Source organism: Arvicanthis niloticus, chromosome 8 (assembly GCF_011762505.2).
Source record: "Arvicanthis niloticus isolate mArvNil1 chromosome 8, mArvNil1.pat.X, whole genome shotgun sequence".
NCBI classification, from domain to species: domain Eukaryota; kingdom Metazoa; phylum Chordata; class Mammalia; order Rodentia; family Muridae; genus Arvicanthis; species Arvicanthis niloticus.
In genome coordinates this window covers 5,953,790-5,968,093 of record NC_047665.1, presented here as the reverse complement: position 1 = coordinate 5,968,093, position 14,304 = coordinate 5,953,790, and the positions used below count along the sequence as shown (strand labels likewise).

At 46.2% G+C, this 14,304-nt stretch overlaps 1 protein-coding gene across 3 annotated transcripts in view; it reads right to left on the bottom strand.

The window, feature by feature from the left end:
- Window positions 1-14,304, bottom strand: part of Klhl3 (kelch like family member 3) — a 125,802-nt gene that overhangs the window by 101,368 nt on the left and 10,130 nt on the right. For 2 of the 3 annotated variants that reach the window (XM_076938919.1, XM_034510461.2), the window contains one exon: window positions 2,399-2,518. The exons of the other annotated variant lie outside the window; for it this stretch is intronic. In XM_076938919.1, coding sequence (XP_076795034.1) covers window positions 2,399-2,436 — 38 coding nt within the window. In that variant the 5' untranslated portion in view covers window positions 2,437-2,518. The remainder of the gene's footprint in view (window positions 1-2,398; window positions 2,519-14,304) is intronic. 3 annotated transcript variants of the gene reach the window in all.

Below are 14,304 nucleotides of genomic sequence, written 5' to 3'. Positions count from 1 at the left end.
CCTGTGGCCCTTAGACCAGTGCTTCCCCAAACACTATACATGAGAGGGCATAAGTCACGCATGTGCGGGAAGTCTTTGCTCAGCCTTAGTGGAGTATTACATGCCTATGTGCATTCTCAAGCCTGTTTGAGTCTGAGTATGAGCTCCGTTTTCCCGGTGTCTAGAAGGAGCTAGCATCCCTGGACGTCGGCAGTGCTGAGCCCTGAAGGAGAAGGAACAGTGCAACTGTTGGGGAGTTAGACCTGAGCCAAGCAGAAGCTCTTGAAGAAAGAAAAGAGGCAGTAACCAACAGGAGCTCAGATGACATCTAACTTTAAAGGTAAGGGCAGTGGTAGCCCAGGGCGAGGCCAGAGACTCCTGTGAGTCTGTTCTGAAGTCTGCAGCTGGCTGGACAGGCAAACCCCTCTTCAATCGGATGACTGACACAATCTGTACCCTAAGGTGGTAAATGTGGAGTTCCCACAGTGTCTAGGATACCTCACAGAGATTCTTTGGTGACAGAAGATCCATGTCACCTGAGTCCATGTACATGGTCTCCCTCCTTCCCCAGTGCCAAGTTCCAGACTTTGCAGGGAATCCAGCAGGTAGCCCAACACAAATTCAACAATATGTCATGTGCTGCTTGATTTAATTTGGGGTGTGTGTGTGTGTGTGTGTGTGATGTATGTGTATGACTGTATTGTGTATGTGAGTGTGAGTATGTATGTGTATGCATGTGTGAGTGTTCGTGAACATATGTATGTGTGTGAGTGTATATGTTGTATATGTGTGTATGTGTAAGTATGTGTGTGAGCATGTATGCTGTATGTGTGTGTAAGTGTATGTGTGTGAGCATGTATGTTGTATGTGTGTAAGTATGTATGTGTGTATATATGTGTATGCGTGTGAGTGTGCATGAATGTGTGTATATGTATGCCAGTGTGTGAGTGTGCATGAGTATGTATATGTGTATATGTGTGAGTGTGTATGTGAGTGTATATGTGTACGAATGTGCATGTACGACTGTGTGGAAGTGTGTATGTGTGCATGTGTGTGCATGTGGGTAAGTGTGTATGTGTGTGTGAGTATATGTGTTGTATATGTGTATATGTGCATATGTGAATGTGTGAGTGTGCATGAATGTGTGTAAATATGTGTGTGAGAGTGTGCATGAGTGTGTGTGAGTGTGTGGCCATGCAGAAAGAAGAAATGTGAAGATAACAGAAGGAGAACTTCAAGATGGCTTGATGGGTAAAGGAACTTGTCACCTAAGCCTGACAACCTGAGCTCATTCCCAGAACCCACAGAAGAGTGAGAGGAGAGAAATGACTAAGACCTGTCCTCTCCAGGTGCACGCTGTGACACACACATACACACACACATACACACATGCACGCATAGATGTGTGTTGTAACACAAACACCCCCTGCACACTGCATACATACATACAGATCGTGCTGTGACACACACGGCATACATACATGTATAGACACATACAAACAACGATAAAGTTCAGAGATGCCTGTTTAAATATGTGCAGTCCCCCATCTCAGCGAAAACTCCTCTCGGCTATATGCATTTTCTCTGGCTTGACGGCCCCTCCCTGCCCCCACTACCTTTTATATCTTTAACTCTTACTTGGCTCAGCTGTCACCCATGTCACCCACATCTCCAGAGTTCATTTCATCCTTGTTTCTGCTTCATCCTTTAAGAATGAATAAAGCTGTGTGCATCTACAACCTGCCAGGCGCCTGGTACGTCCCTACTTCTAACACGTTTGCTGCAAGGCTGTTTTCAATAACCTTTCACACTCCTGATCTTATGGCCACCACCACTCCTGCAGGGCCTGGGCAGGAGCTGAGACAGGAAGAAATGCTATCCATTGGCTTTGTACAGGGAAACACTCCCAGTGCCCAAACCCACTGGCAGCACACTTGCCGTCGTGCCTTCCTTGCTCAGCTCGGGGGATCGGATGCCCTTTCACCTCACGCTTTCTTTACAGGGTTAATGTACATTTCAGGGGAGACATATTAGCCAACTGTGTTGCTCCCTTCCTGAGCCAAACTCAGTCCCAGGAACGACAGAAGGAAGCTAAATATATGCCAGCTCCAATCTCTGGTCTGCAACTATATGTCACTGTCCAGTTATTCCAGTGTCAGTTCTCAGGTTTACCCACAGTCGGCTCTAACCGTGAATGAACACCCTTGGGATGAGCCACTGAAATGTGGGTATTAAACAAATACCAAGCAGGGGGGGTGGGGGGGATTCAGTCTCAGAGTCTGAGAGAGGGAAAGACGGAGAGCAGGTAAATGAGAGTCAGACTTCAGTGGGTAGTGTGCTGTGGGGTCTATTCTCAGCCCCTTGTGAAGCTCATCCTTCAGGTCCCATCTGAAAGGACACAGGAGGGGTAGGAAAGTACCTTCGCAGCTCATTCATGACCTTGAAGGCCTTCCCCATGTGGGCAGGGTTGACAGTTATCGTCCTCCGGTTCTTCTCATCGTCCTCAGCCTGTGCTGTGGGCTGAGGGCTCTGCTTGACGCTGTCAACAGGAAGAGGGAGGGAAAGAGAGATGACAATATTAGTAAGCCCAGTTGTGTGCCTTCCCCGCTCCGGTGGGGGTCATCACTCACAGGGAGCATCTTTGTCAGCCTGTTCTTCCTAACCAAGGTTCAGCCATGGAGGAAATACTGCGGCATTTCCGCCCGACCTTCCAGTGCACAGCACGTTTCTCTTGAGAGGGTCGGGCTCTGGCTCAGGTTCTTCCACCAAGCACTGTGACTTTGTAACAGGTCTTTATCCTTCACCTAACCTTCCCTCCTTCCCCAAAAAAGAAGTTAGCACTAACACTCACTACGCAGGGATTGCTGGTTCACTTAGCATTTAATGAAAGCCAACATGTGACAGGCATTATATTTCAGTTACTAGGAAACATGACGGTAAACATGTTTCAGGCCAGTCCCCCGTCCATCTCACCTCAAATTTCAGAGTCCAGTGAAGGAGAAGAACCAAGTAATGGGCAAACATTGAATCTTAAGCATCACAATTCCATAGGAGCTACAGAAGCACAAGGGATTGGTTTAGTAGAGAAAAACCTGCCAAAAGCAGAGACCTAGCTGAGGGGCTGAGGGATTCAATGTATCCAGGTTCAAAAAAAAAAAAAAAAAAAAAAAAGCAGACAGTGTAGAGGAGAATTGTCCTCCTGGCCAATGAAAGGGCTGGCATGGTTAGACAGAAAGCATCTATAATCTAGAAAACCCACAGTGTGGCAGAGCATGGAGAACAGGGCTCACGTGGGAAAGCGTTTAGGAATGCATAATTCCAGTGAAGGATAGGAGGTGGCGGACACCTCTCATTTGTGCAGAATTGAGAACCTACAATTCATCCCAGCTCTTGGCCCTTGAAGATGGTCTCCTTGATTGCCCCTACTCAAGGGTCCTGCATCTGTGCCACCTCACCTTGCAAACTGCTGGTGACAAAGATGCTTTAATAAGAGGGCATTCCAAAGGCCTAGGGGTCTTTAGAGATTTCACACTGGGATTCATCACTCTTTGAAATGCCAGGCCCACAGTTTGTCTGACTTCTCCTTCGGCTCCCTCCCTGACCCTCCCTTCAGCATGCCAATGAGCTCTGGGGCTGTTTGCAGTCCTTGCCCAAGGAAATCAACTGAACAGAGAAAGGTAAATATTGAGATACACAAAGATGGGTAGGATTACGTATTCAAGGCTGCTCTTTCAGAGGACCCAAGGTTGGTTCCCCACACAGCAGCCATACAACTCAGTCTCAGGAGCTCTGACACCATTTTCTGACAGGCACACACATGGTACGCAGACGTGCATGCACTCAAGACACACAAACACACAAGAATATAATTAAAAATCTCAAGCCAGGAACTAGAGATGGCTCAGAAGCTAAACGCACTGGCTGCTCTTCCAGAGGTCCTGAGGTTCAATTCCCAGCACCCATGTGGTGGTCCACAACCATCTATAATGAGATCTGGTGCCCTCTTCTGGCCTGAAGGCACACATGTAGTCAGATCACTGTATGCATAATAAATAAATCTTTAAAAAAAGAATCTCAAGACAGAAAAATCTGCCTGCCTCTGCCTCCCAAGTACTGGGATTAAAGGTGTGCGCCACCACTGCCCAGCAAACCAGTATTTCTTTTAAATTATTTCTTCCTATCCATGAATATGGGATACCCTCTATTTACTTAGGTCCTTTAAAATATTTATTATGTGTATGTGTGTGTGCTCCTGAGTGTATATACGTGCACCTCATGCCTGCAAGAGCCCAGAGAGGCCTGAAGAGGATTTCAGGTCCCCAAAACTAATGTTGTGGGTGGTTGTGATCTACTGTGCGAGTGCTGGGGCCTGGACTCTGGACGGCTGCAAGAGCGGTAAAGGACAATGCTGAGCCGTGTCTCCAGCCCCTCAGGTCCTTCCTAACGTCGCCCTGCTTCTGTGGATTTCTATCTGAGGCTCTTACACGCAATTGTTACATTTTCTCCTAAGTATATTACAGCATTTCTTGATATCTTATAACATAAATTGTCCTTTTTTGAGGTATATTTGATGATTGATTCAATTTATGCAATGCAACTACATTTACAAATTGATCTTGTAGCCAGCCTCCATACTAAATGATCTTGCTTGTCAAACTATTTGACCATTGGTTCAATTAAATGTTCTTTCTAGATAAGCTTTATATTATCAGTGTATTATGCCAGAGCTGGAGAGATGGTCCTGCAATTAAGAACATTTAATGCTCTTGAAGACAACCAGCATTCAGTTCCCAGCACACAGCCGCTCACAACCAGCTATAATGCTACTTCTGGGGCTTTCTTTCTCTCTCTCTCCTTGTGTGTATGCATGTCCTGGGTAGGCTTTGTATGTGTGATTCTCCTGCCTCAACTCCCTGAGTAGCTGTGCCACCAAGTCTAGCTTTTATTTTTTAATAATTTTATTCTTATGGGTATTTTGTTTGCATGTATAACCATGTACCACAAGTGTGTATCTAGTAGCTGTGGAGGCCAAAAGAGGGCATCTCATCCTCCAGAACTGGAGTTACGAATGGCTGTGAACTGCCTACAGGTTCTGAGAATCAAAACCCAGCCAGGTCCTCTAGAAAGGAGCCAGTACTCAGAGAGACTGCTGCGCCATCTCTCCAGCAACTTGAGGTTTTTGTTTTTGATTTTTTTTTTTCCTTTTAACCAGTTTGAGTTATATAATTCTGCTCATCTTTGTGCATCTCTCTACTGAGAAAACTTTTGTATTGGCTAAAATGACAAAATAATGGCAGGCTGGCTTAGAACTCGATACGTAGCCCAGTTGGGAACATCACCATCACAGGTCTCATTCCAAAGATACTCTAATGTCTCCCATTACATGTGCTTATTATAGGATTTTGTTAGATGCATTTTATAGTTAAGAAAACATCCGAGTTGAATGCGGTAGCACATCTCCATAATTGCATCATGTGGCCAAAGCAAGAAGATTGTGAGTTCAAGGTCAGCCTGGGCTACATAGTGAGTTAGGGACACCCTGTCTCAAAATTGAAAGGAAAGAAGAGAAGATAGTGGTAGGTTGGGGAAAAGAGTAGACAGGGGAGTGGAGGGGAGAGAAGGAGTTTTTTCTATTTTTTATTTAATCTTTTAAGTCATGTCAATTTACCAGATAATCTTATATATAATAATAAATGATATGTAGTTTTTCCTTTAATATTTCAATGTGGGCTATATTAATATAGAACCCTACGTGTATTCCTGTGGTAAATATCAAAACTATAAAATAGCATACAAACACCCATTATAAATACTGTAGTCACAGTCTGAAGGTCTTAAAGGCCAAGATAAGAAGAGTTAATATAGAAACAACCAAGGGCCTACTGAAGGGCCTCGATGGGGAACTGATAGACATTCAGATCCCACCAGCTCACGTCACAAAACGTGAAGGGAACAGACCAAGCCGTCTGTGCTGGAAGAATGAACACGTTCTCCACAGAGACTGTCCTGTGCTCTCTTTCATTTTCCAGCTTCCAGAACAGTCCAATAATTCTATATGTGCCTGCTCATACAACACTCTTTACAAAGGCGTCTCAAATGTGGTCTGCCTATAAAGAATAACAACATATGAATCACGAGGGGCCCCCTGAAAGAACAGTGACTTGTTGATGTCCCCAGTGTACCCCAAACCCTTTCCCCACCCCACCCCCATTGCAAAGGTCAGCTTAGACACTAGTAGGAACCAAACACTTTCTCCTCCCGCAGACAAAAACCCTATGAAGACACAGCCAATCTGGTTTCTCAGAATGCAAGCTCCTGGGTGACCTCACCATCGTTCAGGGAGTAAGACATTAAAGCAAGAGTGCCAGAGGCCCCGAGATGATCAGAATCTGATCCAAGATTCTAGTCAAGAGCAAAGTGGGTTCCCAATGTCCTCAAACTCTCTGTGCAGCAGCTTATGCTCCCAGCTACACTGTGCATTCATGTACATAAGTGCACACACACATATGTACATAAGTATGCACACACATACACACACATACATGTACATATGTGCACACATACATATGTACATAAGTGCACACACATATATACATGAGTGCACACACACATATATACATGAGTGCACACACACATATATACTTGAGTGCACACATACATGTGGCCATGATTGTACATATACACATATACACATGAGTACCTCAGCCTAGGATACTTGCCCAGGGACAAAGTTACTAGACCCTGCCATTTCCTCCCCTAGATCGTCACCCCAGATATAGTTCATCACCCAACAGCACTGCACCATTCTGGCTCATGACCCCCAAATAAGGCTGGTGGACCCTCTCTTCTCACCTATGAAGCCATGAAGTTCACCATGAAGTTGAGTCATGCTGAAACTCTCTCCTCCAAGTCCAGAGTCTATGGCTACACAACCCACTCAGGGCCAGTCTAAAGAGATTCAGCCTTCTAGGTTGCATGAAGTGGCAAGGGTACACCGCCTCTCAAATTCTCTCCAAAATCAGTTCATCTGTCCCCTTCCCTGCAGACCTGAAGCTCTGCCTCAGTACTCCAATGTCCAAAGTTTCATGGCACTGAATCAGACCATAGTGAAGAGTGACTTGGGTGACCAATCATGAATGAGCTCAGGAGAAAGGGCCACCTAAGCCATTTACTGCGTAAGCGCCAACCAGCGCCAACCAGCTCAGAACACATCCAACTAACGCGCGTGAGCAAATGGCTGAGGACCTGACCCAGCAATTAGCTTCACGTACTGTCCCGTTACTAGTCAGCTCACTTGTGTGAGCCAACGCGGATGCAGTGAACGGTTCCTTTAGCCCAAGCGGTAAAAAGGCCAAGCACTGGAGCTGGAGAGCTGACTCAGCTGTGAAGGGAACTTGCTGCTCAGCAGAGGACTGGAGTTCTGGTCCCAGTGGGCGGCTCACAACCTCCCGACACTCCAGCTCGGGGGAATTGCATGCCCTTCTCTGGTCTCCATAAACAGCAGAATGCATATGCACACATGTGCACATGCACACACGTATACACATAAATTTAAAAAAAATAAATAAATCTTTTAAAAACACAAGCTAAGAACCTTTCAAGTCTCAGAGAGTGGAAGCGTGGCATTTGGCTCCCTGAACGTGTTTCTCCCACGTGTCTGATGGCTCCATTCAAGAAGTCAGGATAACACAGCCGAGCCCCAGAAAGGTTCAGACCTGGCCATCCTGTTGGGGGCCGACTTTTAGCAGAAAGCGGCTATCAGCTTTGCAGCCATCTTGAGCCATATACCCTGACATGAGACTTGGATTACAATAGCCTACGACAGCTGAGCACACTCCAATAATCTTGGTTTAGATACCTTGGGTGTGTGAGATTAAAGGTGTGTGAGATTAAAGGTGTGTAACTTAAGAGTGTGACTTAGAAGTGTAGAGATCAGATTTAGAGACAAGACCTAAGGGCATGATTAAAGGTGTGACCAAAAGGCATGGCTTAGAAGTGAGAGATATAAAAGGCAGAGGCAGACGGTAGAGAATCAGACTCTTTAGATATACTCTTTAGGGAGACTCTTTAGAGGGTACAGCTAGACTTGGGACTTGGACTAGAAGAGAGACTGAAGAATAAATGGGATTGAATCACACTCTACCTGGTCTCCATTCTTCGAGTCTCTCCTCACTCTCTCTCTTGCTGAACCCCGACCCTCGGACCGGAGCAGCAGCTTGGGCCGGGCTACAATGGCCACCAAATGCAGGGCAGCCCGGGCCTCAACATTTTGCTCAGGCCGCAACATTTTTGGCCGCCCAAACATGGGGCTAGTGAGGGTCCCAACACCATCCCTCCCCTCCTGAACTTTCTGTGCGTCTTCTCCTGTGTTTTGGACCAGCACGCCGGCCTCTACCTGATGTCCCTGCCATGGATATTTCTTCTCAAGGATTTTCTGCATTCCTTGCCTGGCTGCTTTTCTGAAAGGTGAGTGGGGTCATGTCAGTCACATCCTCACTGCCCACAGGAGTCTCTACAGTGGCCATTTGCTCTGTGTATTTACTGGCCACGTAAGAGTGGCTTTTAAGAGCTGGGTATGGCAGCACACACCTTTAATCCCAGCACTCGGATATCTTCGGTCTACAGAGCGAGTGCCAGACAGCCAGGGTGGTTACATAGAGAAGCAGTGTGGAAAAACAAAAAAGATTGTCTTTCAAAAACTCCTGCAGCAAAATAATCTCCAAAATCCTCAGCCTAAAGTCACAATTCTTGCCTAGTATCCAGGCACCACACACACACCAACCTGACCTGAACCCTCATCACCATCCTGACCTGGCTTACTTAGACATTGAGTACCGTTACGTACTACGTAGGAAACGCCCATTGTGGACAGAATTCCCCTCCCTTTCCGGTAGCTCAACCTGCGTGCCTGTCCTGTGAGGGCCACCTCAGCATTGTCTCCTCTAGGCAGCCCTTACAATGTCAGCCCCGACTATTCTCTTCCTAAATGTCCTATATTCCTATTGTATTTCTAGCGTGTGATCAACTGGTACCTAGAGCGTGGCTGTGTGTGATCATTTCTTATGTCTTATTGTTTATCTAGCCATCCTCCCCTGACAAGAGACTCAACATGTGTTGGGGGCTGACTTTTAGCAGAAAGCAGCTATTAGCTTTGCAGCCATCTTGAGCCATATACCCTGACATGTGACTTGGATTACAATAGCCTATAACAGCTGAGCACACTCTGATAATCTTGGTTTAGATACCTTGAGATTAAAGGTGCATGAGATTAAAGGTGTGTGAGATTAAAGGTGTGTAATTTAAGAGTGACTTAGAAGTGTAGAGATCAGATTTAGAGACAAGACCTAAGGGCATGATTAAAGGTGTGACCAAAAGGCATGGCTTAGAAGTGAGACATATAAAAGGCAGAGACAGAACAGAACAGAGAATCAGACACAGCAGAGAGAAGACAGAGAAGGAGACACTTTAGACTCAGTCAGAGAGAATCAGAGAAGATCTGAGAGAACCTGAGAAGACAGAGAGAGAATCAGACAGGAATTAGACATTAGGTAGCAGGCACTTGGAACTCAAGACTTAGGACTTAGACTAAGAAGAGACTGAAGAATAAACGGGATTGAAACACACTGTCTGGTCTCCATTCTTCGAGTCCGACCTCACTCTCTCTCTCTTGCTGAACCCCGACCCGCGGACCGGAGCAGCAGCTTGGGCTGGGATAGAGTGGCTGCCCCAAACGTGGGGCAGCCCAGGCCTCAACATTTTGCTCGGGCCTCGACATTTTTTGGCCGCCCGAACGTGGGGCTAGTGTGGTTCTCAACAAACATGTTGGCATGTAAGGACCATGTGTCCAAGGACTCTCTGTTGTGACAGGGCCCCAGAGCTTCCCACAAATGACTCCACAGTGGAGGCTCCGCTCAGGCTATAAAACTCAGCATAACACAGGACAGACCCCATGCCAAAACTAAAACGAAAGCCCAATCCATCAAAGTCCATAGTTCCGGAAGTGTCTCTAAATGTACTAACCTTGTGTTTGAGCTTCTGTGGTTATACTTCAGCTAACTGTTCTTGTTAGCTGAGGTATGTCAACACGGGGCACGATTTAAGCTCATCCTGAAAAAGGCTTGGGGCTACCCTGGGATCCTGAATACCCATGTCTGAGCAGTCTTCTCTGGTGAGTATCCGACAACACTGTATGACTTGCAACCCAGCCTACCTGGCATAGGGCCATGATACAGTAGGCCGTCGTTGCATGGTATGAGTGGGTCAACAACTACAGACACTGACAGAAGAGTGGGCCTCAAGGCTCAACTATAAATGAATACACAGCAGCTAGTATAAAAATATACTTAAAAGATATGTGCTCCAGCCAGGCAGCGGTGGTACACACCTTTGATCCTAGCACTTGGGAGGCAGGGGCAGGCGGATCTCTGGGTTCAAGGTCTACAGAGTGAGATCCAGGACAACTGGGACTACACAAAGAAACTCTGTCTTGAAAAGAAAGAAAGAAAGAAAGAAAGAAAGAAAGAAAGAAAGAAAGAAAGAAAGAAAGAAAGAAAGAAAACAAAGAAGATAAACATTATGACTGTGCCTCTCTAGAGTCCCCCGCCTTCCCTGCCCTCTAAGCGCACAGTGGGTCTTGTCTTCTCCCCTACTGTTGTGTAAGTGAATCCACACTTATCCCAAATTGCCCTCTCCCAAGCTGGGTTTTCTTTCTGTATTCTATGTCTCACAAGATATAACCAATAGGAGCACACCTATCCAGGCTAGAAGCTGGGCCTTTGTCCTTCACAGCCTGTTCAATGCACATACCTGTCACACGCATCCACAATTCTAAAACTGTGGCCTCTGTCATCTCTGCTATGACGATCTCCTTCTCCAGCTGCTGCCACCACAACCTCCCTCCCACCTCATCTACTGCCTGGGTTCTCACCATCACCTCCTTCACCATGGCAGCACGGTCGGTCGAGGCATTTTGACACAAGGCCTCCTCCTCATTCCTCACGGGGTTCAGAATGAACTTCAGAGAACAATCGTGGTCTTTCACAATCCCACCGTTGCCCTGGAGACTTCATTACCGTATAAATGACATACTTGCTTCAGCCTAAACGCCTGATGCTCTTCGGCTTGGTGAAGTGTGTCAGCCTAAAGTACGCATCTATCGCCACCTTGTCTCTCCTAAGCCTAGCTCTGTCCCCGATCGTCCTGTGACCAGTTGTCTTCTGAGCAGCTCTTCCTGTCTGTCTTCCCCACACAGTGTGTGCTGGTCAGTGTTATAGCCAGACGAGGGGAAAGCACGCTGATTTATCAGTTATTTATTATTTCCTATAGTATAAATCATCCCTCCATGAGACTTCCCACTATTGCAGGGGTATAGAGTCATCTCCTGTGAGACACAACAGACCAATTCAAAGGCCTAGATGAGGGTAAAACGTGGGAGCTGGAAGCTCTGAACAGTGTAATATAATTTATTTGTGTTGCCGGGCAGTGGTGGCGCACGCCTTTAATCCCAGCACTTGGGAGTCAGAGGCAGGCAGATTTCTGAGTTCGAGGCCAGCCTGGTCTACCGAGTGAGTTCCAGGACAGCCAGGGCTACACAGAGAAACCCTGTCTCAAAAAACCAAAAAAAAAAAAAAAATTGTGTTATTTAATTTTTATAATAGCCAAGTTGAATAACTGAGTCACAAACTTTCTGAGCAGCTTTGTGAAGTTCAACTCCTTGAAAAACAAGATGGCCCCTTAGCTCCATTGTCTTAACACCTAGCACTCGGCAGGCGCTCAGAGGTGAGCTGCAAATAAATGAAGCTACCGACAGCTGTGTGCTTCCTCGCCTTCCATCTCTAATGCTAAGCATGGCTCTTTCCTTCCATCACTCCTTTTCCTCCCTGGGAGGGAGGAGACACAGCCCAGACCCCTGCAGAGATGATGGAAAGTCAGGAGGACTGAGGGGGAGAAAAGCCTGGCACCCAGGAAGGAGGAAAGAAAGACAGACCACTGCTTACCTGTGAGTCCTCGGGTTCCTGTGTGGGAAAACTCCAGGCAATGAGACAAAAGAAAAGGCAGGAGGCCTGTGAAGGGAGGGCCTGCAAGCACGCTGCCAGCAGGAATTTAGGGTACTAGAAAGCAAAAACCTCCAGAACACAGTCAGTGTGGAGGAACCCCTAGAGGATAAGGAGCCCAAGCAAGACAGCCCCACTTTGGGATGAATGATTCTCCTCCACGAGTCTTCACAGGACAAAGTTCAGAAGCAATCAGTTCAACACCAGGCCTCATACGTGATGCCTAAGAACATGATATTCAAACTAGACATGAGACAATGAAGATAAGAAGGCAGAACCTCTCCAGTAAGACCACACTACAGCCATTGAATTCTCTCAGCAAAGTAAACGTCCTTTGGAAAGAAAAGTCCAAAAACTAGAAATTACCCGTAAGTCACTCTCATTTCACATTATATAAAAAGAACGTGATGTAATCATCAGATGATGTCCTTTGGTTAAGCCTTAGTCAGAACCTGCAAGTCATTTACACAGTCTTTGGACCAAGGTGGCCTCTAGTAACTCCTGCAGGGTCCCCTTCAGAGAGAATGAGGACAGGGGCCACTGTCAGTAATACCCTGCCAGTTTCACTGCAGATCCATGATGGACACAGTGCCCGTTGTACGTTAGGTCCAGTTTCACTGCAGGTTAATGGCAGGTGTGCTGCCCGTTGTACAGTAGGTTCTCATGAGGTCATCAGCAAGATTCTGCTTTTCCAAGTCTGAGACACTAACAAGATCAAACTCTTCAAGATAGAGAGATCGAGCACTGACGAGCACTCAGGCTCAATTCCCAGGCCCACGTGGCAGCTCACAACCAAGAGATCTAACACCCTCTTCTGGCCTTTGAGAGTACCAAACGTACTTGTGCATAGACCTACACATAGGCAAAGCACACGCACAGACATAATAAAATGAAAAGATCTGGTTTCTGAACCCATGAGACCTTTGACAAACTACAAATCCAGGGAGTATCCCAATCCTGAAGTTCAAGGTGAAAACCACAACTTTAGATGTCTACCTCTTGACCAGTGAAGAACTTACCACTTGAATATGTCTAGTCACACGAGCAGCCATGATTACGAAAGCTGTTGGTAGCTGCTCCTATGTCCACTGCAGCCTTCGCCGTGACCAGCTTCAAGAGAGGGTGTTACTCTCTTGAAGGTTAAATCACCTTCCTGAAGGCCTAATTCATGACTTCCCTTAAAACTAGAACAAACAAGTTATATAAAGATATAAAACACCTGAGTTCATACAGACAGAACTGGACAGGAAGAGAGCACCCAGTGCTCTCTGTGCTGTGACTTTGGGGAAGCCAAGCTTCCAAATGGCTTCCATTAGAGTTGAACTCACTGTGTATCCCACTATGACAGAGGCCATGGTGTGCATTCACAAGTTAGAGGGGATGTGGGGAGCTGGAGAGATGGCCCAGTGGTTAAGAGCACTGGTTGATCTTACAGAGGACCCAGGTTCAGTTCCCAGCACCTATATGGTGGCTTCCAACTTCTATAATGCCAGTACCTGGGGATGAGATACTCTCTCCTGACCTCCAAGGGCAACGTGGATACACTTGATACACAAGCATATATGCAAGCAAACATTCATACACACACAATAAAATTAAATTTTTTTTCAATAGGGAAGGTTAGCCTATGCGTAGGCTTCAATTTAAAAAAAAAAAACAAAACTTATTTTTGATAGGGTTTTTTTAAATGTTTTAACCTACAACCCACCAGAGGTAGTGGGAAAGAAAGGCTCTTAGGATACGGGGAAAGTGGACCTGTTCTTTGGAATAATCTAATCTGTGATGTTAGGATATTAGTTTACACAAATCAGCAGTGACAGCTCCATCTACATATAAACACCATTTACGAATCAGCAACAGTAGGTCAGTGAGTCAATCCAGAAGAAGCCTCAAGGTTCTGTTGTATGTTGTTTAGAAGTAGTTTCTTGGGGCCATTTTAATCTTCAATTGTCAGGACAGTAAATACGAATCAGCAGCAGTTGTACAACCCAGCAGAAACAGCCAGGCCTCCGCTGAGTTAGTAGGAGTGACCAGGACCAAAAGACTGCAGAAGTTCTCTGTCATGCCTCTCTCAATGAAGTGAAGAGAGGCAAAGGCGAGAGACCAATACAGCCATTGTAAAACTATCTATGTAAGCAATTTACTGTATGTGGAGTCCTAGTTATACTCCCTCAAAACGTCACGTGTCCTCCCCCAGGGTCTTGCTTCAGCCAAACCCCATGTGTGTCTGTCTTAGCAAAACTCCACGTGAATCTGTATCAGCTGATGCCAC